The sequence below is a fragment of the Rhinopithecus bieti genome, unplaced genomic scaffold (assembly GCF_001698545.2).
Source record: "Rhinopithecus bieti isolate Rb0 unplaced genomic scaffold, ASM169854v2 scaffold_3040, whole genome shotgun sequence".
Lineage (NCBI taxonomy): Eukaryota > Metazoa > Chordata > Mammalia > Primates > Cercopithecidae > Rhinopithecus > Rhinopithecus bieti.
In genome coordinates this window covers 3,048,845-3,072,836 of record NW_016804657.1, presented here as the reverse complement: position 1 = coordinate 3,072,836, position 23,992 = coordinate 3,048,845, and the positions used below count along the sequence as shown (strand labels likewise).

Genomic DNA, 23,992 nt, shown 5'->3' with positions numbered 1-23,992 from the left:
GGGCCGAGCCAGGGGCCGCCCCAGCCGACCCTCCCCCTGCCGGGCCCGCCCTCCCCGCCGCGGAGCTGGAGGAGGGCGGGGCGGGGCCCTGGGGTCAGTCTGAGCCTCCGGCACCGGCCGCGCAGCTGGAGGCGGCGGAACCGAAGGTACCCTGGGCCGGGGCTGCGGGCGGCGGGGCGTCTTGGGAACTCGTCCCCGGGAGAGCACTTTCCCTTCCTCTCTGGGCCGGAGATCGGGGCCCGTGCGGGGAGGGGGCTTCGGCCTGGGCTTGGACCCCGTTCCCTCCCCGCGGAGTTGGCATCCGGGCTGGGCGGGGGTCGGGCCGCGTCTGCACCTCCCCGGGCTGCAGCGAGGGGGCCCGGACTTGCTGGCAGGGGCTCTGGCCTCCTGAGGTCCGAGTCGGAGCTCCTTCCCCTCTCCTTACAGCTTCCTGGAACCTGCCCCGCCGGGTGAGGGGCGAGGGAGCCTCAACTCAGACGCTCCAGCCCCCAGGGCGGGCGGCCGCAGTTGACCTAGAGTGGGATGGGGTGGGAATTCCTCCAGGCCAGGAGGGAGGCATGGCGGGAATAGGGGCGGGATGTGACCATTGGGACTTGCCACTCTTCGGCAGGGTCTGGACGCCGCCCTAGACGGTTCCTGGAGCCCGCTTGTGTTGAAGATAAGGGAGATGGGGAAGGATCCAACTCTGTGGGTGTGTGTGTGTGTGTGTACAGACAGAGGGAGAGAAAATGAGAATGAGAATCATTCTCCTTCTTCATACTCGAACCAAGAAAGAGTATCCTGGGGTTTGGGGCTGGGATCCCGACACCGAGTCCCACCCTCACTCTGGTTTTAAAGTTGAGAATGCGGTATCTCCTGGTATCTCCAGAACGGATTCCTTCCCTAGGTGTAGGGTGGGTCAGCAAAGTCAACCGGCCGCTCTGGATCATCTGGGAATTCAAGAGAGCGGTTGGAGAGAGATCTGGTGTATCCACACTGTCTTGTCTTGCGGAAGGCCCCAGAACTTCCAGGCTCCATTCCAGGTCCTGTGTGGGGCTCAGTTGCCCCTCTTAAGGGGTCAGTGGGACAGTCCCTCTGGGGCTGCCTCCCATAGGGAGTTATCCATGCCATCTTGGCCTTGGGCCTAGTGTCCTGGCCTGGCCTGGGCTGCCTGCTGTTCCGGCCCAACCGTAGCCTGGAGGGAAAGTCTTCTAATTGAGCTGCAGGCTCCAGGTCCCTTAACGCATGCCTCAACCCCGGGCTTCTGTCCTCTGCCTCCTACCACTCTGGTGCCATCTGAATTACCCTGCTGGGGGGACAGCAGTGACATACTCATGCCTAAGTGACTGGCTTTCACCCCAGTAGTGATTGCCCTCCATCAACACTGCCCACCCTAGGTTGGGGCTACCCCAGCCCATCTTTACAAAACAGGGCAAGGTGAACTAATGGAGTGGGTGGAGGAGTTGGAAGAAATCCTAGCGTCAGTCACCTGGATAGAATTCCCAAGGAACCCTCTTTTTGGAGGATGGTTTCCATTTCTGGAGGCTATCTGCCGGCAGGGTGAATGCCTTCTTGCTTGTCTTCTAGGGAATCAGAGAGAGTCCGTTTTGTGGTGGGAAGAGTGTGGCTGTGTACTTTGAACTCCTGTAAATTCTCTGACTCATGTCCACAAAACGGACAGTTTTGTGAATGTGTGTGGAGGCAAGGGAAGGGCCACCCAGGATCTACTGTTGAAGGGAACAGGCCTGGGGCTGGAGTATTCGTTTCCTAAAGGGCAGTGTGAGGTGGTGGTGGGGTGTGGGGAGTAGAGGCATTCAGTCAGCCCAGTTTGACAGGATGTGGGACTGAGAGAAAAAGCTAGGTTTGAAGCCGAGATCAGGTTACCGTCGCTTTCTTAACTGCTCCCTGCCTGGTTGGTGCTGGGACTGGCCCTCATTTGTCTCTTCTTTTGGGACTCCTCCCAACCCAGACTCTAGCCCCCTCCCCCTTCCCAACAGCCTAGACTTCATCTCAGCTCCAGAGCCCGCCCTCTCTTCCTGCAGCCTGGGAACTTCAGCGGGCTGGAGGTCAGTTCCCCTCCCCAGGGAAGGAGGAAGTGAGGGAAGCTGCGAAGGTGTGATGAACTGTGCAGATGCTCACCGTGTGTGCTGGGGGCGGGGGACACTTGGAAGCCCGGGAAGCTGACTCCTTGCCCTGAGTCACAGGGAGGAGTGGGCAGGGCCTGTGGGTGAGCTGGACCAAGAGAGGAAGGGACTGTTCCAGAGTGGGTGGAGGTGATTCCCTGGTGGATTCTTCTCAGTCACTATGCTGTGGTGGATGTGTGGCTCCCTACAGTGTGGTCATTGTCCCCTGCCAGGGGCTGAGTGACCCAGTGTTGCTGGCAGGCCCAGGAGGAAGGGGGGAGGAAGGCAGCCTGCCCAAACTCGAGCTGTGGGCACTGCTGGGACTGAGCCTCCTTTGTATGACTTGGGGCTTTGGGGACCGGGTGGGGTGGACCAGGGAAGCTGGCTGGCTGCTGCCCCTGTCCTCTGGGTTTCCCTGCTTCTGCTCTCCTTCCTACCGCTGAGGTGACATGCTTTGAGTCACACAGTCCTGCTTTGGATGCTGTCCCTGCCGCTTACAAGCCACAGCTCTGAATCTGTCTTAACTTCATTGAGCCTTAGTTTCCTAGTTTGTCAAAATGGAAAGTGCACCATCTACCTCCCAGGCATCTGGGGAACAAAGGAGATAATTCCTGCCAAAATGCCCGACAGAGTGCCTGGCACCTAGGGACTCTATAACTATTCTTCCTTCACCCACCTACCACCTGGTAGCTGATTCTGCTACTCTGGTCCTAGAGAGGGACTCCTCATTTGTGACTGGACAGGTATGACTTGTGCTGAGGGACAATCTGTTCTAGATTGGACCTTAGAGATTATTAAACTGTAAATGCATCAAAATCCTGGTAACCAGTGAAGTCTGACTCGAAACCCTGATGTGTGAAGTAGATAGAAGCTTGCTCCCTGGACGTCCCGCATCCCTGAGCAGCTCTCTAGCTACCTGGAGTCCCCAAGTTGGCAAGTGGATTAGATTGAAACTCATGTTTTCCAGCTCCCAAGTGGGGTCATCGTCCACCTCCCACCACTGTATTCTAACCCATTGAAGGAGACCTGTCCCTGACCCAGAGATTAGGAATTTCAAGCTCTGTTGTTGCACAATTGGTGTTTGACCAGAAGATACCTGAGCAAGCCCCTGTCCCTTTGCTAGATGCCTCGGTTTCCAGGAAGGTTTGGGGCCCCAGAGAAGTGTTTTGGACTTTAATGGCTTTTCCTCAAAACCTCAACACCTCTTTCCCGGCAGCCCCACCATGGCTGCAATCCGAAAGAAGCTGGTGATCGTTGGGGATGGTGCCTGTGGGAAGACCTGCCTCCTCATCGTCTTCAGCAAGGATCAGTTTCCAGAGGTCTACGTCCCTACTGTCTTTGAGAACTATATTGCAGATATTGAGGTGGACGGCAAGCAGGTGAAGGCAGAGATGCCCTTCCCACCCGACCCTGAGACCCCGCCCCAGTCACTGAATGACCTAGTATGTCCTACCCCTGTCCTTGCGTCATTCTCCCTGCTGGAACCAGTAAAAGTTAGGAAGTACATCTGCAGTCTTAAAAAACCTGGATATACTTTCTGGTTCTCCCACAGACTGGCTCTGTAACCTGGGCCGAGTCCCTTTGCCTCTGGGTTTAAGCTCCCCAACCAGCAAAATGGGGATGATGGTAAGACCTCCCTCAAAGGGTTGTTGTGAGAATTAACCAAAATAATGGTGCTCACAGTGGCAACTCAAGGGTCAAACACGTGTCTTAGCTTTCTTTAACAAACTGACCTAATTTATGTTGTGGGACAGTGATTAATACAATGCCTGGCACATAGCAGGTACTCAATAAAGAAGTTCAGTGAGCCCAAAGAACAGTGGTTTCAGAGGACCTTTGGGTGGCAGGGTTGGGGCCCTCAGGCCAGCTACTCACTGGCCTTGTGTGTCAGGTGGAGCTGGCTCTGTGGGACACAGCAGGGCAGGAAGACTATGATCGACTGCGGCCTCTCTCCTACCCGGACACTGATGTCATCCTCATGTGCTTCTCCATCGACAGCCCCGACAGCCTGGGTGAGGAGATCGGAGGGAGGGGACTGAGAACCCTTCGGAATCAGCCAGAGGTGTCGTGCTTGGCCTGTCTTCAGTCATCTTCAGAGGTGGGGCGGGGATGCAGGGGAGCACTCAGGCCCTGTTGGTCTCCTTTACTGTGGTAACTGGCCCTCTGAGGGCATACTGCTCTTGAGGTTTTGAGCTGTGAAAGGGACCATCATGCTGAATGGCTTCTAAGATTCTGCTGTGGGAAGATGAGGGCCCCCCAGGGGAGCTTTCTAGCTTAAGTGGAGGCACCAACACCTGTTGGGGCATGTCTGCACAGAAAACATTCCTGAGAAGTGGACCCCAGAGGTGAAGCACTTCTGCCCCAACGTGCCCATCATCCTGGTGGGGAATAAGAAGGACCTGAGGCAAGATGAGCACACCAGGAGAGAGCTGGCCAAGATGAAGCAGGTGGGTGCGGCTGCCAGGCTGGAGCCCCTGGGGAAGAAGGCACCCTCTGAGGGGTTGCAGACGGGCAAAGGGAGCTTCTTTCCAGCTACTGCCATGTGTTAGGGGAGATGGTAATATCTCCTGGTGAGGGAGGACCCATAGGGTTGTGTCTGATGAGGTATCAGAGAATGAAGTGACTTGTCCAAAGTCACTTGGCATTTTATTTATTCCAGTTAATTGTCCATTCTCTTTAGAATTGGGACTATTAAGATGATTAAGAAAATCTGCCCTCGGGGAGACAGCTTGTTTCACTTGGGGTACCCAGGCTGTGCCATCACAGTGCCCCTGGGGAGGTGTAGGGTGATGTGGATGTGGGAATGAGGGCAGGCATTGTGTAAATGGCTGGAAGAAGGGATGAGAGAGCTGGCTTACTCAGGGACCTAAGTGGCTCTCTAGCCAGAGCACTAGAGTTTATTAAAAAAAGCTGTCAGGATAAGAAATGCAAAGATAATTACGGCAAAGTTTCAAAGTGGGGAGATGTTAGGTCTGTGTGTTAGAAAATAATTCTGACTGGAAGAGTGAGGATGGAGGCAGAGCAGTCAGGAGGTGGGAGGCGCTCATTCAGGCAAGAGAACTGGGGCTGTGTGTGGGAGGAGGTGGGGCTGCACGGGAATAGAGGGAGGGACTGGAGGGATTTTGGATCCCTGGCCCAGAAGCTGCCCTGGGTAGCTGGGGCCTGGGTGGTTTTTTTTGGGTCAGGACTGGAGGAGGAGGAGGCATTTGTTCCAGCTACTGCACTTATGGGTGAGGCAGGAGAGGTTCATGTAGTCACCAGCTTCCTTTGACCCCTCATCTTCTGTCTTCTNCCCAAGTTGGCAAGTGGATTAGATTGAAACTCATGTTTTCCAGCTCCCAAGTGGGGTCATCGTCCACCTCCCACCACTGTATTCTAACCCATTGAAGGAGACCTGTCCCTGACCCAGAGATTAGGAATTTCAAGCTCTGTTGTTGCACAATTGGTGTTTGACCAGAAGATACCTGAGCAAGCCCCCTGTCCCTTTGCTAGATGCCTCGGTTTCCAGGAAGGTTTGGGGGCCCCAGAGAAGTGTTTTTGGACTTTAATGGCTTTTCCTCAAAACCTCAACACCTCTTTCCCGGCAGCCCCACCATGGCTGCAATCCGAAAGAAGCTGGTGATCGTTGGGGATGGTGCCTGTGGGAAGACCTGCCTCCTCATCGTCTTCAGCAAGGATCAGTTTCCAGAGGTCTACGTCCCTACTGTCTTTGAGAACTATATTGCAGATATTGAGGTGGACGGCAAGCAGGTGAAGGCAGAGATGCCCTTCCCACCCGACCCTGAGACCCCGCCCCCAGTCACTGAATGACCTAGTATGTCCTACCCCTGTCCTTGCGTCATTCTCCCTGCTGGAACCAGTAAAAGTTAGGAAGTACATCTGCAGTCTTAAAAAACCTGGATATACTTTCTGGTTCTCCCACAGACTGGCTCTGTAACCTGGGCCGAGTCCCTTTGCCTCTGGGTTTAAGCTCCCCAACCAGCAAAATGGGGATGATGGTAAGACCTCCCTCAAAGGGTTGTTGTGAGAATTAACCAAAATAATGGTGCTCACAGTGGCAACTCAAGGGTCAAACACGTGTCTTAGCTTTCTTTAACAAACTGACCTAATTTATGTTGTGGGACAGTGATTAATACAATGCCTGGCACATAGCAGGTACTCAATAAAGAAGTTCAGTGAGCCCAAAGAACAGTGGTTTCAGAGGACCTTTGGGTGGCAGGGTTGGGGCCCTCAGGCCAGCTACTCACTGGCCTTGTGTGTCAGGTGGAGCTGGCTCTGTGGGACACAGCAGGGCAGGAAGACTATGATCGACTGCGGCCTCTCTCCTACCCGGACACTGATGTCATCCTCATGTGCTTCTCCATCGACAGCCCCGACAGCCTGGGTGAGGAGATCGGAGGGAGGGGACTGAGAACCCTTCGGAATCAGCCAGAGGTGTCGTGCTTGGCCTGTCTTCAGTCATCTTCAGAGGTGGGGGCGGGGATGCAGGGGAGCACTCAGGCCCTGTTGGTCTCCTTTACTGTGGTAACTGGCCCTCTGAGGGCATACTGCTCTTGAGGTTTTGAGCTGTGAAAGGGACCATCATGCTGAATGGCTTCTAAGATTCTGCTGTGGGAAGATGAGGGCCCCCCAGGGGAGCTTTCTAGCTTAAGTGGAGGCACCAACACCTGTTGGGGCATGTCTGCACAGAAAACATTCCTGAGAAGTGGACCCCAGAGGTGAAGCACTTCTGCCCCAACGTGCCCATCATCCTGGTGGGGAATAAGAAGGACCTGAGGCAAGATGAGCACACCAGGAGAGAGCTGGCCAAGATGAAGCAGGTGGGTGCGGCTGCCAGGCTGGAGCCCCTGGGGAAGAAGGCACCCTCTGAGGGGTTGCAGACGGGCAAAGGGAGCTTCTTTCCAGCTACTGCCATGTGTTAGGGGAGATGGTAATATCTCCTGGTGAGGGAGGACCCATAGGGTTGTGTCTGATGAGGTATCAGAGAATGAAGTGACTTGTCCAAAGTCACTTGGCATTTTTATTTATTCCAGTTAATTGTCCATTCTCTTTAGAATTGGGACTATTAAGATGATTAAGAAAATCTGCCCTCGGGGAGACAGCTTGTTTCACTTGGGGTACCCAGGCTGTGCCATCACAGTGCCCCTGGGGGAGGTGTAGGGTGATGTGGATGTGGGAATGAGGGCAGGCATTGTGTAAATGGCTGGAAGAAGGGATGAGACAGCTGGCTTACTCAGGGACCTAAGTGGCTCTCTAGCCAGAGCACTAGAGTTTATTAAAAAAAGCTGTCAGGATAAGAAATGCAAAGATAATTACGGCAAAGTTTCAAAGTGGGGAGATGTTAGGTCTGTGTGTTAGAAAAATAATTCTGACTGGAAGAGTGAGGATGGAGGCAGAGCAGTCAGGAGGTGGGAGGCGCTCATTCAGGCAAGAGAACTGGGGGCTGTGTGTGGGAGGAGGTGGGGCTGCACGGGAATAGAGGGAGGGACTGGAGGGATTTTTGGATCCCTGGCCCAGAAGCTGCCCTGGGTAGCTGGGGCCTGGGTGGTTTTTTTTGGGTCAGGACTGGAGGAGGAGGAGGCATTTGTTCCAGCTACTGCACTTATGGGTGAGGCAGGAGAGGTTCATGTAGTCACCAGCTTCCTTTGACCCCTCATCTTCTGTCTTCTCAGGAGCCGGTTCGGTCTGAGGAAGGCCGGGACATGGCGAACCGGATCAGCGCCTTTGGCTACCTTGAGTGCTCAGCCAAGACCAAGGAGGGAGTGCGGGAGGTGTTTGAGATGGCCACTCGGGCTGGCCTCCAGGTCCGCAAGAACAAGCGCCGGAGGGGCTGTCCCATTATCTGAGATCCCCAAGGCCTTTCCAAACATGCCCCTCCCTTCAACAGGGGTACAGAAATTATCCCCTACAACCCCAGCCTCTTTAGGGCTCCATGCTGAAGGCTCCCCTTTTCAGTTCCCTCCTGCCCAGGACTGCATTGAGGTTTCCTAGCCCTGAGGTGGGGGTGGTGCAGGCCCTCCCTCCCAGTGCTCTGGGAGCCAGGCCTACGCCCTGCCCTGCCTCAGGGCCCCTGGCGCTCTTGCCCCTTTGACCTTTCCCAAAGGATGGTCACACACCAGCACTTTATACACTTCTGGCTCGCAGGAAAGTATCTGCGGTCGGGGAGCCGGAAGTCCCAGGCCCCTCGAGTCGTTTTTGGCAGGGGCCTTGTCTCTCACTGCATTTGGTCGGGGGGCATGAATAAAGGCTACAGGCTCCAACGTGTGTGGCAGCTTCTGGTCTTTCCCTCTGGGTGCTTAGTGTCCCATCTCTTTTCATGTCCAAGTTGCTTGCCAGCCTGGCCCCCTGTCTACAAGGCAGGCCGGCAGGGTGGAGTCTTAGAGCAAAGGATGAGGTCATGCCTGGCTCTGGGCCAAGGAGGCGGGTGAAGGGAGTGGTCTGTAGCAGGAGGCTAAACTTAGAAACCTGTGGGTGGCTTCCCTGCCACCTCCCACTGGGTTTCCTCTCCAGCTGGGAGGGGGTGTGTCCCAGAGCAGGGCTGAAAGTCCCACCCTTCCCTACTGGGCCAACTTGGGGGCTCAGGAAGCTGGGGCCAGGCAGAGGAGACATTATCAAGGCTTTTGCATAGAACAAGATTTTGTTTTCAGAGTTTTCTTCCTCCCCCTTCCCCCAATTGTTAGCAGCTTGATGTGTCATTCTCCCCAGCAGGGGAGGGGGTGGAATGGCTTGGGTTGTAAACTCCCTCCCCCAGCCTTCCTGTCCCTTGAAGGGGCAGCTCAGCTGGGTTCTGGTTCAGGGTCAGGCAGGCAGTTAAGGCTTGGCTGGTGCGAGAAGGCTGGGTGCTGTGTCTTCAGAGCTCATTCCTCCACTCTGGCTCCACTTGCAGAGACAGGCCCCCTTCACCCTCCTGCTCCTGGGGGAGGCAGTCATGACCATGGGACCCTGGAAAGAAATAGAGTACACTTTGTCTTCCTTACCACCTCCTCTGGCACTGTCCCCAACCTGGCCCACCCTGGCCCAGCCATACCTGAGGTAGAAGGGCTGAGCTTGCTCAGACCTTGCAGTAAATTCTGTCCCTGTTGCAGGTCCAGTTTGGCAGGGAAGGGACACCCAGTATACCCTCCGTTTTCTTTACAGAACTCCAGGAATCTGTGGGGTACAGAGGAGTGCCAGCAGAGACTGGAGGCTAAGCCACGGTCCTGTCACATCTGAGCTGTACTTGCTCAACCTCTGGATGTCATTTAACTTGTAAATACAATAGGGGTGCTGTGAAAATGGACACATCTGAGGATTAACTGAGCGATAAGCAAGCGCTTAAAAAAGATCCACCTGCCTTAGGCAGGGGCTGTGGCCACCAAGAGGGAGAATGGGGTAGGAATGCTCACACTTTCCAGTCGGGGTCATGGCCCAGGAGAAGGGGGTTCCCCACGATGATGAGCAGGGCCTTGGCCCGGGTCACAGCTACATTGAACCTCTGGAAGGAAGAAGTGGTGTGGTCAAGGGAGGGAAGGGCCCCAAGGATGGAAGAATTTCTGCCACCCCTACCAGCCCTCAAACCTTGGGGTTCTTAAGGAAACCCAGATTAAAGTCCAGATCCAGCTGCACAAAACTCTGGCTGCTTCGCACGGTGGAGATGAGGATGACGCTTCGTTCTTGGCCTTGGAATTCTTCCACTGAACCCACCTATTGGGGAAAGAGGCAGGGCCTGAGACCAGCCAAGTGTGTCAAAGGGGTGCCCTACCCCAGCGAGCCTGCCATCCAAGGAGGGTACAGAGAGGTCACTGGGCAACTGTAGATCAGTGAAGTGAACGAGTGAGTGCTGTGACACGGCCCAGGGAAAGGGGACAGGAGGTAGGCAGTGGAAGCTGAAACCTGAAGGGTGAATCCTGTTGAGGGGCGGGGCCTGCAAAGTGTTCTAAGGAAAGAAAACAGCATTGCAAAGCACATGGGAACTCAGAGCAGTGACTTTCAGACTTTCCTGAAAATAATCACCAAGTATCTATTAAGAATATACAACCCTGGGCCCTAACCCAGACCCCCCCCATCAGAATTCCCGAGAGGCCTCTAAGTCTTAGAGCAGTGTTTTCAACCCCGGCTGCATATTGGAATCACCTGAGAAGCTATAAAAACTACCAGTGCCCTGGCTCTGCCCCATAGCTGTATGAGCTGGTGGGCGGGGCCCTGGTACGGGGGGGGGGGGGGGTATTAAACTCCTCACAGGTGATTGTATTTGAGCCAGTTTAACCACAATGCCTGGGGATTATTGAGAGAGGCTACTGGGGGGGGGGGGCAGCATCCCAATGACAGGCCACGGAATTTGGACTTTATCCGTAGGGCAGAGGCCTCAAACCTGCCTGAGTCTAAGAATGACAGGAGGTGCTTGTTAAACATCCAGGCTTCCTGATCCCATCCCAGATCATTAAGTTGGAATCTCCAGGAGTGAGAGGCTTGAGGAAGTCTTTGGAAGTGGGCAAGTGGGAGCACACGGAAGGGAGGGAGTGAGTGTGGAACAGCGTGTCACCTTCAAGTCCTTGATATCATCCAGTCCTCGAAGCTCCCTGTCAAGTTTGGTGATGCAGTAACGGATTTTCTCCACCTGGAAGGAGGGGACAGGTGCCTTTCTCTCCTGCCATTAACCTAACGCACGAGGGAGCCTGGCAGGAGGCCAGGGAGCTGGGGAACAAAGGGAGGGGACAGCTGACCTCGGTGCTCTTCTGAGATACGGAGCCAGCAGAGGCCTAAGCTCCTGGAGCCTCTGCCTAGTGGTCTGGATATTAAGGAGGTACCATCTGGGGGAGGGGCCCCACCCTTGTTGGTAACTGAGGACCTGACCTGTTTCCGGTATGGGGAGATGACGCCCACGCTTCGGGGGCTCAGGCGGGCTTTGCCCTTCTTGGAGGAGGGGGCCAGGAGCAGCTTCAGGTAAGAAGTCACTGTGGCAGCCTCTTCAGGGTTGAAGAAGGATGGGCTGTTGCCCTCACGCTCATCTTTGCCCATTACGCCGTGAAAGATGATGGGAAAGCCCTGGACATGGGGTCAAGGGAAACCCTCAGCCAGACCACCCTCCCTCAATTCCCTCCCTTCCCAAACCCTTCCAGAGAGTAAGAGATCCCAGGCCAAGGTGACAAAGGGAGGGGCTGCACCTTCAGTGGGAGGGAAGTCAGGGTACAGGGGTGGGAGCCTGTGCCCCTACCCTGCTTAGCCTCACCTGTCGAGGCAGGCCCGCCCAGCGGCAGAAGCGTTCTCGATCCACGACATCAGCACAGGCCTGCAGCTCCCCTTCATAATAGAGCTGGTTAGGAATGTCCAGGATGGTGGGATGAGACCTGGGAGGCCAGAGGAGGAAGAGCAAGACCGAGGGTCAGATTCCCTCTGCCCCACAGGGGCTCCGCTCTACCCACTCTGGGCCCCCACACATTAGCCTGCTGCCCCCCCCTGGCTCCCTGGATAGCAGGACACTCATCCATAATATCTGCTGCCAGGCACTATAAACCACAGAAAGCAGAACCAGAGTTCTGCTTTCTGTTCCAGAGAGCATCTAGTCCAGGGACTCCACAGACCCATGACATTTAAAACTAAAAAATTAGGGGCCCCTTTTTCAGATTTCAAATTTACCAAGGACAGTACGAAACCAAATTATCCTTGACTATCATGTTATTTGATGAGACAGTGTGTTAAATCCAAAAATATAAGTAGTGATGACACAATAGCTAACATTTATTGAGCTCTTAGTGATAGCATAAAACTCATCTAAGCATTTTAGATGGCTGAACTCATTCACTAAAAGTATACAGCTCTTTAATTTGAGTAACAATAGGTTTACGAAAAAACTGTATTTTCCCTATTTTTCTTTCTTTCTTTTTTGAGATGGAGTCTCGCTCTGTCACCCAGGCTGGAGTGCAGTAATAAGATCTCAGCTCACTGCAACCTCTGCCTCCCAGGAACAAGCGATTATCCTGCCTCAGCCTCCCAAGTAGCTGGAATTACAGGTGCCCGTCACTATGCCTGGCTAATTTTTGTATTTTTAGTAGAGATGGGGTTTCACCATGTTGGCCAGGCTGGTCTCAAACTCCTGACCTCAAGTGATCAGGGGTGGGAGCCTGACCTACCTTGGCCTCCCAAAGTGCTGGGATTACAGCCATGAGCCACTGTGCCTGGCCTCCCTGTTTTTCTTATTTCTCCTTGGATTGCCTGAAAACTTCATCTGGGATTGGTACCAGACACACCCGAGCCTCTAGGAACCACTGCCCACCCGCTAAGATGCAGATAAGCTGACTGCTGTCGTGTGAAACCACTGGCGAAGTCACACAGACAACAAGCAGCAGTGCTGGGGCTAGAAAAACCTCCTACCTTCCGGTTTAGTCTTTCTGCATCACACAACCTCTGAGCAACAGGACCGCAAGCCAGACTCTCCAGCAGGGGCTGCACACAGGATGTGAAGGCACAGGATATGGCAGGGGAGGCAAGGGCGTGGGAATACCTGTAGTTCCGGAGCAGCTTGGTTATGAACTGGGGGTCATAGCCTTCAGGGCCCTTCTTGTACAGGGAGTTGTAGGTGAGCAGCCGCTCCAGCAGTGAGTATCCCAGCCCATGCTTCTGGGTCAGTGGGGAACGCAGCACAGGCCCCAGCTGCCGAGGGTCTCCTGCCAGCACCAGCTGCCCTCCTGGATCGCCTGTTTCCTTTACTTCCATCAGCCCTGGGAAGCAGAAGAGGTGTGGGGAGAAAGGTAAGTGGTGCAACCTCTCTGACCCACACAGGGTGTATACCTGCAGCCCCACCTGAGTCCCTCACCTGCTATAGCTACCAGACTCTCAGGCTCCATGCAGTGGCCAGCCTCATCGATGAAGATGTGTGTGAAGTGATCAATGGGAAACTGGGCCGAGACCAACCTGGGAGGTGTCAGGCCAGGCAGGGGTCATATCCAGGCACCCAACTACCAAACCTGAATGCTTTCCCAGGCTGGCTCCTCACCACCCCCGCACCCAGCCCCAGAAACCATTCTTCCCCATTTCCCCAGCCCATTACCCCTTTGATTACACTTACGATTCAGAGACACACCCACACACACTCCCCACCTGCCAGCAGTGATGAGGGTGGTAATTAAGACCCGGTATTCCTGCAGCTTCTTCTTGGCGGGAAATACATACTCCCCCTTCTTTGCGTCCCAGTTGCAGCAGGGCTGTGGATTGTGAAGGGACCAGAGGAATCAGCTTGGCTCCACTCATTCCCACTGTGATTCTGGTTGGGGGCCCCCCAAATAATTGTTTTTATTATTATTATTATTATTATTTTAAATTTTGAGACAGAGTCTTGCTCTGTCACCCAGGCTGGAGTGCAGTGGCACGATCTCGGCTCACTGCAAGCTCCCCCTCCCAGCTTCATACCATCCTCCTGCCTCAGCCTCCCGAGTAGCTGGGACTACAGGCATCTGTCACCACGCCTGGCTAATTTTTTGTATTTTTAGTAGAGACAGGGTATCACCATGTTAGCCAGGATGGTCTCGATCTCCTGAGCTCAGGTAATCCACGTGCCTCGCCCCCCAAAGTGCTGGGATTACAAGTGTAAGCCACTGCGCCCAGTCCCCCAAACGTTTTATCCACCCCCCTCACTTACAAACTGAGGCCCAGGGAGGGGTCCTGACCAACCCAAGGTCACATAGCAAGTATCAGAATCCAGGTCTCCTAGCTTCCTGGCCTGAGTGTCTGCCCTGAGAGTCTCCCTGGCATTTGCCATTCTTTGGCCCTCTGCACTTCCCTAGTACCTTGATGTCCTCAGGTACCATGCGGATGTCCCTGCTGGGGGCCAGGAGGCGGTAGATGGAACTGGGAAGGTGGACCCGGAGCCTTTGACAGAGGAGGTCAGCCCCTGAGTTGGATGGAGCGCAGGCTAGGATGTGGGCTTTGGGCAAGTGCTTCACCACCTGAGATGCAGATAAGCACAGTGTGGGAGGCAGGTTCCTGAGACTCGGCCGTACTCAGGCTGGGGCAGCGCAAGTCTACGATGACTGAAATGTGAATGGTGACTCCAAGGGTCATGCCGTGCCCTACCCGTACAACAGTGCTCCACAGCCACATTTACCCTAACTCCCTACTTCCCCAATCCCCACCCTGTTTTTTGAGACAGAGTCTCACTCTGTCACCCAGGATGGAGTACAGTGGCATGATCGCGGTGCACTGCAGCCTCAAGTGCCCAGCTATTTTTTATATTTTTTCATAGAGACAGGGTCTTGCAATATTGTTCAGGCTGCTCTCGAACTCCTTAGGCTAGGCCTCCCCAAGTGCTGAGATTACAGGCATGAGCCACTGCACTTGGCCCCTACCTCTCTTTCTGACGGCTGCTCAGAAGCAGAAGCACTTCGGGAGTGGGAAGGAACTAGAATCTGAGGACAAGTGCTTGGTGCTGGGGGAATCAGAGTGCAGGCCCCAGGTTTGTGCTCAGACCCCACCTGCTTAATGGCCTCCACTAACGTGACGGTCTTGCCGGTGCCTGGAGGCCCAAAGATGATGTAGGGGGCTGGACGGGTGGTGCCCATGACAATGTGCCTCATGGCCTGCAGCTGCTCTGGGTTTGACTCCAGACTCCGGTCATACAGCCTGGCAGAGGGACCAGGAATGTGAACTTGAAGTCATCCGGTGACCCAGAGGCCTCCCTGACTCCATCCCCTGTGCCCACACTCCAAGTGGTTCCAGAGGCTCCCTGCCCACAGTCTCACTTGAGTTTCACATCTGAGGGCAGCAGCGGGATGTCCCGAGGTGCCACAGGAAAGAGCATGGGCCACAGCAGCCAGCGCCCCGTCAGCTCCAGGGCACGGTGCTGGACTCGCAGGGGCTGGCGGTTGAAGGTAAAGTTCACCTTGAAGGTCAGCCCATCCACAAAGCGGCTCAGGAGGCTTTGGGCAGAGAGAGGGGGGAAGAGTTTGTGGGGGCAGGGGAGGTAGGCAATAAAGGGCCAGAACCTTCTCCACCAACCACTGTCCCAACCCCTTTTTCCAAGACCTTGATGTAAGCTCTCTAGAAGAGGAAGCTGCCGTAGTATCTCAGGGTACCCCTGAGGAAAAGTCTCCTGCTCTGCCCCTGGGGTCTCATTTATCTCAGGGAGAAACATTCCTCCTCCCCTGGGGTCAGAAATCTGCAGACCCTTCCAGCAGCTCAGGGTTCCCCCAACACCCACCTCATGGAAAAGCTTAGCTTGACACGGTCCAATTCCACCTTGTGCACAAAGCCCTTATATGTGACGGGGTCCTCCTGGTGTGTCTCCGAGGACAAAAGAGCAAACAGGTGGTCACCCCGCAGCACTGAGGGGCGGCTCTCGGTCACCCCAGGAACCTATGGGGTGTGAACACAAGCAAGCTTCTGTCCCAGGGATGGACGCTGGAGGGCCCAGCCCCCAGGTTCTCCAGACCTTTAAGGAACAAGGACTGAGACTGGCCTTCTAACCTAAGACTTGGAGCTATGCTATCCCTGCACCCCTCTTTCCTTTCATACCAGCAGGAGTCAGGGGAAGAGGAAGAAGACAAATCTTCCGAAGCTGCACAGAGATGCTGAGACCAGGAACCCAGAGCCTCCAGTGCAGCTGCCCTCTTGGCCAGCTCAGTTCCTGCTCTGCCTGTAAAAAATCCTTGTTCATCAGTTAATCGGGTTGCTAAAAAAAAATTAAAAAAAAAAAAAAAAAAATGGACCAGGCATGGTGGCTCACGCCTGTAATCCCAGCATTCTGGGAGGCTGAGGCAGGCAGATCACTTGAGTCCAGGTGTTGTGAGACCAGCCTGGCCAATGTGGCAAAACCCCATCTCTACAAAAAATACAAAAATTAGCTGGGCATAGTGGGGCATGCCTGTGGTCCCAGCTACTCGGTCGGAAGGCTGAGGTGGGAGGATCACTTGAGTCCGGGAGCAGGGATTAAAGTGAGCCAAGATCATGCCATTGTACTCCAGCCTGAGCACCAGTGTGAGACCCTGTCTCAAAAACAAAAACAAAAACAAAAAAACAACAACAAAAAAACTTGTTCAAAACTCACTTCCTGCAGTAATCTTTCCTTGACCAAACTCACCCTCTAATTCCCACCTGCACTTGTGTGTAGAAATCCAGTCTCGTGTGTAATATAGGCTTATACGCAGACATTCAAAATCCAAGAGCCAGAAAGAGCTGCTTTAATTATCCAGTCCAGCTCTGTGCTTTTCAGGTAAGGGAACTAAAGCTCAGAGAAAGCCAGGGACTTAACCAAGGTGGTAGCAAAGCCTGGACTAGAACCCAGATCTTCCCCATTCCCCTGCTCCGTCTTCGGGCACAGGATGCCCACCCTGCTGCTTGCGGAGCCCTGGGAACCACTTCAGCCTTTCTCTTGTTCTGCCCTGCTGTCAGGAATAGTTCTGCCCACAGCCTCTAGCTTGGCTGATGTGAGCCCACCCTCCTCACACTCAATCTGAGCCCTGACCTCCAGCGTGAGCAGCCTGGGGTTCTGGTCCACGGGGTCCCAGGTCATGGGCACTGACTCCAGGTCATAGTGCCGGATATCATGCTCCATCTGCAGCTCTTCCAGGTGCAGCAGCAGCCGCAGCTTCACCTCATAGTTCCTCCACTTCAGGGCTGTCTCCAGCTGGGCCCTGGAAATGATGGTTGGGAGGGGTGAGTGGGGGCAGGAACAGGATGGGCCAGACAACCCCTATGCCCAGGAGTATCCACTTTTCCCACCCGAAGCTCTTGAACTAAGTGTCAAAAAGCAGAGAAGACTAGAGGGATACAGAAGTGGATACAGAGTCAGAGGCCCTGAAGAAGGAAGCCTTGGCTCTTGCTTCCTTGGATGCCCCTGCCCCCACCTCACCTGACTTGCATTTGCATGGTGGCTCTTATGGCCAGAACATTCTCCTCTGATCCTCCTCTCATGACTCTCACCCTCACCTCATTCAAATGTCCTTCTCAGGTCAAACATCACCACCTCAAACAGGCCAGGACTAATTGGCCCTCTGCAAAGCAGCACCAACCCATCCCCTAACCCTGCTTTAGTTTCAGTGTAGTTCTTTTTATCTTTTTTAGAGACAAGATCTTGCTCTGTCACCCATGCTGGAGTGCAGTGGCATGATCCTGGCTCACTCACTGTGTTCTCGACCTCCTGGGCTCAAGGAATTCTCCCACCTCAGCCTCACAAGTAGCTGGGACTACAGACATGTGCCACCACACTTGGCTAATTAAATTTTTTGTTGTTGTTGTTGTAGAGACAGGATCTCCCTATGTTGCCCCAGGCTGGTCTTGAACTCTTGGGCTTAAATAATCCACCTGCAGCTCAGCCTCCCAAAGTGCTGAGATTACAGGCATGAGCCACTTGCACCTGACCTGTTTAGTTCTTCATAGCACTCATCACTACATGAAATTGTAATAAAAATGCTCATTGTCCCCAATTAAATGAGCCAGGCCTTCATTTGACTGGTTCACCTTGAATGGTGCTTGGTTTATGGTGCGTGCTCAGCAAGGGAATGAATGAATACAGCCTGAGAGGCTGAGGACAGATGTGCCATGGCAACGCAAAGAAGCCAGTAGGGAAAAGACAGGGGAGAGTGTGGGGTGCAGAGGGGTAGTACTTACTTGATCTCAGAGATCTCCTTAGGGGCAGTGAAGATACTTGTTCCCTGAAGAAGCATGGGGAGCAGCTGCCTGAGGCGGGGAGGTGGGTAGTATGTCCCCAGTGCCATACTTAACTCCAGGTCATAGCCCTTAGCGCTGCAGAATTGAGGGAAGAAAACACAGAAAACCCCTCACCTCCAAGACCCTGAGAACGCCCCTCTCGGGTGGATGCACAAAGCCCTCCTGCAATCCTACTGCTGAAAGGAAGTCGGCAGCCTCGCTCCAAGGTTGGACTATTCTCATTTTTGGAAAGCGCGATACTTGGAAACCTTTATTATATAAGTAATACGTGTTCATTAGAGAAAAAAATCAGGTAATAGGTAATAAATATCATTCTTACCATCCAGGAATAACCAATGTTAACTTCCAGACTTTCTTCCCTGTAAATTTCTGTTATATAGTCAACAAAAAGAGCACAATGGTCTGTGAAGGTCCTATTACATAGTTTGCCTTTTTTTTTTCTTTTTTGAGATGTTGCCCAGGCTGGAGTGCAATGGCGCGATCTCGGCTCACTGCAACCTCCACCTCCCGGGTTCAAGCGATTCTCCTGCCTCAGCCTCCTAAGCAGAGTAGCTGGGACTATAGGTATGCGCCACCACATCCGGCTATTTTTTTGTATTTTTAGTAGAAATGGGGTTTCACCATGTTGGCCAGGCTGATCTCGAACTCTTGACCTCAAGTGATCGGCCCGCCTCAGCCTCCCAAAATACTGGGATTACAAGTATGAGCCACTGCGTCCAGCTAGTTCGCTTTTATAACTCAGTATTTTGTGAACATCTAGAAAAAACAAAAAGAGATGTCTACACATATCCTATGCTTCCATCCACATGAAGTGTCCAGCACAGAGAAATCTACAGAGACAGGAAGTAGATGAGCAGTTTCTTAGGGCTGAATGAAGTGGTGGAGGATAAAAGGGTGATAGCTGTTTGGGGTAATGAAATGTTCTAAAACCAATGGTGGTGATGGTCTCACATATCTGTGAATATACTAAAAAAATTACTGAACTGTGTAATTTAAATGGGTGAATCATATGGTATGTGAATTATCTCAATAAAGCTGTTTAAAAAAACAGAGATGTTGGCTGGGCACGGTGGCTCACGCCTGTAATCCCAGCACTTTGGGAGGCTGAGACAGGCAGATCACTTGAGGTCAGGAGTTTGAGACCAGCCTGGCCAACATGGTGAAACCCCATCTCTACTAAAAATACAAAAATTAGCCGGGTGTGGTGGTGGGTGCCTGTAATCCCAGTTATTTAGGAGGCTGAGGCAGGAAAGAATTGCTTGAGCCCAGGAGGCGGAGGTTGCAGTGAGCTGAGATCACACCACTGTACTCCAGCCTGGGCGACAGACCAAGACTCCATCTCAAAACAAAAACAAAAAACAAAACAAAAAACCCAGAGATGTCTACAATGATCTGCCTGATAATCCATCACACAGGGACAATGCCTAAAATTTTTTTCACTCTGTCCTCAGATCTGCAGTTCATCTGCAACTTTCTTTTTTTTTTTTTTTTTGAGACGGAGTCTTGCTCTGCCGCACAGGCTGGAGTGCAGTGGCCGGCTCTCAGCTCACTGCAAGCTCCACCTCCCGGGTTCACGCCATTCTCCTGTCTCAGCCTCCCGAGTAGCTGGGACTACAGGCGCCTGCCTCGTCGCCCGGCTAGTTTTTTGTATTTTTTAGTAGAGACGGGGTTTCACCGTATTAGCCAGGATGGTCTCGATCTCCTGACCTCGTGATCCGCCCGTCTCGGCCTCCCAAAGTGCTGGGATTACAGGCTTGAGCCACCGCGCCCGGCAACTTTCTTCCTTGACAGAAAAATTCTCTCAGACCCAGAAGAGTGAAGAGCCTGCAGGAAAAGGGGCTCTGGCTCCCAGTTCTGTGCTCCTCCCAAAGCCCTAGCCTATGTGGTGGAGATACGAGCCCAGCCAAGGCTGAGTTGGAGAGAGGAGTTACCGGTCAGGTCTCTCTCCTTCCTCTATCCGGTTGGTCACCACAGGGTTTCCAGTGATCCGGGTCCGCTTGAAGGGAGTCATGGGCTTCAGCTGTGCAGCCAGGGGGCTGTGGGCGACGGCAGCCAAGAAGCGGGCAATGTAGAATGTGCCGGCTCCTTCCGAACCCGACTCCCCAGGTCCCAGCAGCTCCCAGAGCACTGTGGCTGGGAAGTAGCCCACAAAGCTGGTCTTACAATGGACATGGAGTTCATAGCATTCACCTGGAGGAGGATGGATGAGTGAATAGGGGTGGGGCAGGGACCCTCCCACCCATATCCTTATCCTGGACACTCTCCCAGGAAGCCCCAAGGCAAGAGTCCACTGGATAGTGACAGTGTGCTTCCCAAAGCACCCGCACTGCCTAGGGCAAGCCCCTGTCCACCAGCTCTTTCCTTTGGAAACCCACTCACCGGGGCCCAGTGGACAGGGCAACTCCTGGTCTTCATTGTAGAAAGCAAACTGGGGTGTCCGGCAAAGTGGGAAGAGGTGAGTGAGGGTAACAGACTGGGTCCCGCCATTCCGAAGCCTCAGGGTCAGCACCTCTTTGCGGTTCAAATCCAGGCGGATAAGGAGCTGCCCATCTCGGGCTTCATGGGGCCCCTGGACTTCCACATCCACTCCATGTTTCCCGTGAAGATACTCAGCCCTGGGCAGAAGAGGAGTCAAGGTGGGGCTGGGTGGGAGTGGTCTCACTGGGAGTTACCCTGGGGAAAGCTTTAGGCTTGGGAGGCAGGCAAAGTGCCAGCTGTGCTTAGAAAACTCACCCCCTCCCAGCAGACCAGTTCCCCGCCCTTCCCCCCATTCCCTGAAGGAGGGGGACTTACTCCCACTTGTGTAACCCACTCTTTCCTCACACAAACAGCCCCCTTCCTTCACATCCTGCAGGCCTCCCCGTACACACAACACACAACACACACACACCTGTCATAAAAGATCTTGGCTAGCAGTGACTTGTGGTGTTTGCTGATATCTGACCCCAGCTTCATTCTCCTCTTTTCTGGGAACCGCACGTCGGCCCAGCGGTCGAGTCTGAAGAACCTGACCCGAGTCTTGGTGACGTAGGCCAGATTTGCAATCTTCATTCCATACAGCATGGAGGAGAAGCCAGGGGCGGGGGTCCCAAAGCTGCCAGAAGCAGAGGAGACTGGGAAATGAGGGAAGGCAGGGCTTGCGGGAGGCAGGGCGGCGGGTGGGGAAGGGCATTGGAGGGTCACTCTGTGCTGGACGCACCAGCCCTGCTGTGGAGCAGGATGGGGCCCAGAGACAGAGAGACTCAGGCTGGGGATCGGAGGAATGTTTAATGTTTTCAGGGAAGGCAAATGGGACTTCCCAAGGCAAAATACAGTTGTTTTAAACAGTGGGTTCTGGATTGTTCGTTTCTGAGGGGAAAAGCCCAATCACAGGCTGCTGACTGGAAGGACTAAGGGAAGACAGAGAAAGACATAAAGTTCTTTTTGTGGGGGAAACTGTTTGGGACAGAGAAGAAAATACAAACAACCCAGAAGAAAGAGCTGAGGCTAAGGGGAAGCGGAATAATTTGATTCAGAGGGGTGGAAGTGGGGTCCAGCCTGTTGGTGAGGAGAGAAGGGATCAGAGACAGTACAGATGTCCAAGTGTGTGGGCAAGGTGGCTGATCAGACAGCAGTTTCCACCCGAAGTCATAGGGTGCAGGTGGAACCCAAGCAGGAAGGGAAAGGATCCTTCTCCAGAGATCAAATAGCCTGGCTTTGTGCCTAGAGAAGGTGAAGACAGGGAAAACTGGTCAGAAGGACAATAACCTCAAGGCTCAGTGCCTGGAGTTCAGTTCAGTCAATTCAACAAACACTTACAGAGGCCTGTTATGTGCCAGACACTGTGCTGGATGCTGGGGGTTCAAAGATGCAAGAAACTCAGTGCTTGCCTCGAGGAGCACACAGACTGAACACATACATTCCAGCGTGGTGCTTGGAGGGCAGCTCATTGGCCACAGGGGGGCTCGGTGCCACAGAGGGACACCGAGCCCAGTCTGGGGGCAGAGGAGGTATCCATGAAGGCTTTCCCAGGAGGCAGCATAAGAACTGAGTCCTGAGGATGAGTGGGCATTACCTGGGCACAAGAGGGAGCGTGAGGTGTGAGCAGATGTGAGGGGTACACAAGAACATGTGCTGAGAGGGGCGGAGGGGGGCTGCCCACTTGACAACTCTAGCCAGGTCAGCTCAGGTGACCTCACCTCTCAGAGCCTCGCTTTCCTCCTCTATAAAATTGGAGGAAAGCGAGACTTACCTCGTAGGGTTGCTGTGAGGTTTACACGAGATTTTGACACGGCAGAGAACCACTTAGCCCAGTGCTTGGCACATAGGAGACCTCAGTAAGGGTAAGCCATGATTAGTATCACATACAGTTTCATTGTGCTAGAGTGAAATGCATAAGGAAGGGAGTGGCAGGAGGAGCAGAGGTGGGCAGGGACCAGATCATAGACAGTTTTGCACACCAGGCCAAGCCTGGACTTGACCCTGAATGTCTGCAGTCCTTTTCCCCGCTCTACTGAACCCAGGAGCCTGAGGACATTCCCACGTGCCACATACTTCAGGGACATATTCAAGATCTAGATGACTGACACCCTCCCTTAAAAGCAAATCTTTGTTTATGAGAACTACGGTAATCCCTATTTAACTCTTAAGGCTAAATCATCATGGTCACTCACTAGGGCCATTTATGGTTATGAATATTTTTCAGGTGCCCCCTGCCTGTAACTCTGCCCCTCTCCTTCACCCCAAGCAAATGAGACTGGTACAATTTGGAAAACATTGAATTGGCTATGATTTGTTTTAAAAAGGTAATAAATCATTCGAAAGCATAATAGAAAATGCTCAGTAAATGTTAGCTACTATTATTAGTATTTATATTAGTAGAAATAGTAGTACTAATAGTAGCAGTAGTAGTAGGAGTAGTAACAACTTACTTTCAGCCCACGTCAGAGGCTACACTGTGGTTACAGAACCACTGCGGTTGGTGGGTTTTAAGCAGGGGAGTGGCAAGATCATATTTGCATTTCAGATCACTCTGGCATCAGGATTGGAAGATGGATTTGCTGGAGGCAAGACTGTAGGCAGGGAGACCAGTTAGAAGAAGGCCCTTGCAATTGTCCAGTTAAAAGATAACAAAGGCCTGAGCAAGGCAGTGGGTAGAGATAGAAGGAGAGCGGCAAGATTTGCTAATACTTAGAATGTAAAATTAGCAGAATTTGGTGACTGACAGAAGGGGGAATGAAGGCTGGGAAGAGGGGGGAGTCTAGGATCCCCAAATCAATGGCCTGGCTTCTAGGACTATCTCTGAGATAGGATGTAAGACAAGAGGAGGAGGGATTGGAGGGACTGACCATGGCACTTGGATTTGGATATGCTGCGTTTGAGATTCCTGCGGTCCAGAGGCAACCAGCTCCATGAGTCAGAAGCTGAGAACTCAGGCCAAAGTCAAGGTTACAGCCCAGTATTAGGGAGTCCTCAGATAGTGGTTATAATCAAGGAAGTGTAAGAATCTCCCCAGGGAGTGTGAGCAGTCGAGAGCAGCTACTAGGACAACCCGGGGAGGAAGGGAAAACAAGAAACCCTCAAGGGAGAAAGGAGAATCAGCAAAGTCTCAAAATCAGGTATCAGGATCAAAAGCTGCTGAAGTGTCCAGTAATACAGGGACTGAAATCAGGAGATCATCAGTAACTTTCACAAGGGCCTCTTAGAGTCCATCAAAGTCCCATGGAGCGAGGCACAAACTAATGCCTACAGCAGCTACCCTCCACAGGTATCTTGATCCTTGCAGCCCTCTCAGACACCTGTTCAGTCCCATTTTTGAGTCACTAGTGTAAGAATACTGCATGCATATGCCTCACAACGCTAAGAAAACAACAGTGCAGCCTCCAAGAAAAGTGGCTCCAGGCTCCCAGATCAATGCTGGGCAGAAAGAGGGCTTTGTGCAGACTGAACAAACTGGGAAGTGCATGCCCTGTCTGAAGGGGGTAACTGCTCATCTCCGAATTGGGCCAGTAGGGAATGCAGGCCCCAGATGGCCAGATCTGACTTTCAAGAAAAGACAAAATCAAAATTTTAACCTGAAACCTCCTATTTTTGGAAACCTGCATGGCACAAGGGCAGACAGAACTCATCTCTGCAAATTTTCCAAATTCTACTGCGGAAGCTGTCCCTAAATATTTCTCAAATTATTCTCTATGTCTCTTACTACTACCCAAATTCACATAACATTGGTCTAGGTGACAGTCACACAAAAATTATTTTTAAAAAATCACAAA

General features: G+C 53.1%; 2 protein-coding genes across 11 annotated transcripts in view; one reads left to right on the top strand and one right to left on the bottom strand.

The window, feature by feature from the left end:
- Positions 1 to 34: 34 nt before the first annotated feature.
- Positions 35 to 8,362, top strand: RHOC (ras homolog family member C). 4 transcript variants are annotated; one of them, XM_017869730.1, is made up of 5 exons: positions 35 to 146; positions 3,319 to 3,481; positions 3,994 to 4,114; positions 4,419 to 4,549; positions 7,775 to 8,362. In XM_017869730.1, the coding sequence occupies exons 2-5, from the start codon at positions 3,326 to 3,328 to the stop codon at positions 7,946 to 7,948; spliced, it is 582 nt and encodes a 193-aa protein (XP_017725219.1). In that variant the 5' UTR covers positions 35 to 146; positions 3,319 to 3,325; the 3' UTR covers positions 7,949 to 8,362. The 4 variants fall into 4 exon arrangements, with proteins under 4 accessions (XP_017725219.1, XP_017725220.1, XP_017725217.1 ...); XM_017869731.1 differs by lacking the exon at positions 35 to 146 and adding an exon at positions 613 to 2,045; XM_017869728.1 differs by lacking the exons at positions 35 to 146; positions 3,319 to 3,481; positions 3,994 to 4,114; positions 4,419 to 4,549 and adding exons at positions 5,462 to 5,852; positions 6,366 to 6,486; positions 6,792 to 6,922.
- A 351-nt stretch (positions 8,363 to 8,713) lies between these two features.
- Positions 8,714 to 23,992, bottom strand: part of MOV10 (Mov10 RNA helicase) — a 28,300-nt gene continuing 13,021 nt past the window's right edge. For 4 of the 7 annotated variants that reach the window (XM_017869722.1, XM_017869724.1, XM_017869726.1 and 1 more), the window contains 20 exons: positions 22,652 to 22,792; positions 20,632 to 20,835; positions 20,121 to 20,356; positions 19,673 to 19,931; positions 17,682 to 17,816; positions 16,537 to 16,705; positions 15,274 to 15,428; positions 14,816 to 14,992; positions 14,549 to 14,696; positions 13,865 to 14,023; positions 13,179 to 13,282; positions 12,895 to 12,992; positions 12,583 to 12,799; positions 11,311 to 11,428; positions 10,935 to 11,126; positions 10,624 to 10,698; positions 9,660 to 9,785; positions 9,488 to 9,576; positions 9,130 to 9,251; positions 8,716 to 9,044 (listed from right to left, as the gene is read on the bottom strand). In XM_017869722.1, the coding sequence (XP_017725211.1) occupies positions 8,953 to 9,044; positions 9,130 to 9,251; positions 9,488 to 9,576; positions 9,660 to 9,785; positions 10,624 to 10,698; positions 10,935 to 11,126; positions 11,311 to 11,428; positions 12,583 to 12,799; positions 12,895 to 12,992; positions 13,179 to 13,282; positions 13,865 to 14,023; positions 14,549 to 14,696; positions 14,816 to 14,992; positions 15,274 to 15,428; positions 16,537 to 16,705; positions 17,682 to 17,816; positions 19,673 to 19,931; positions 20,121 to 20,356; positions 20,632 to 20,804 (2,844 nt within the window). In that variant the 5' untranslated portion in view covers positions 20,805 to 20,835; positions 22,652 to 22,792 and the 3' untranslated portion in view covers positions 8,716 to 8,952. The other 3 variants (XM_017869723.1, XM_017869721.1, XM_017869727.1) reach the window with 3 other exon arrangements.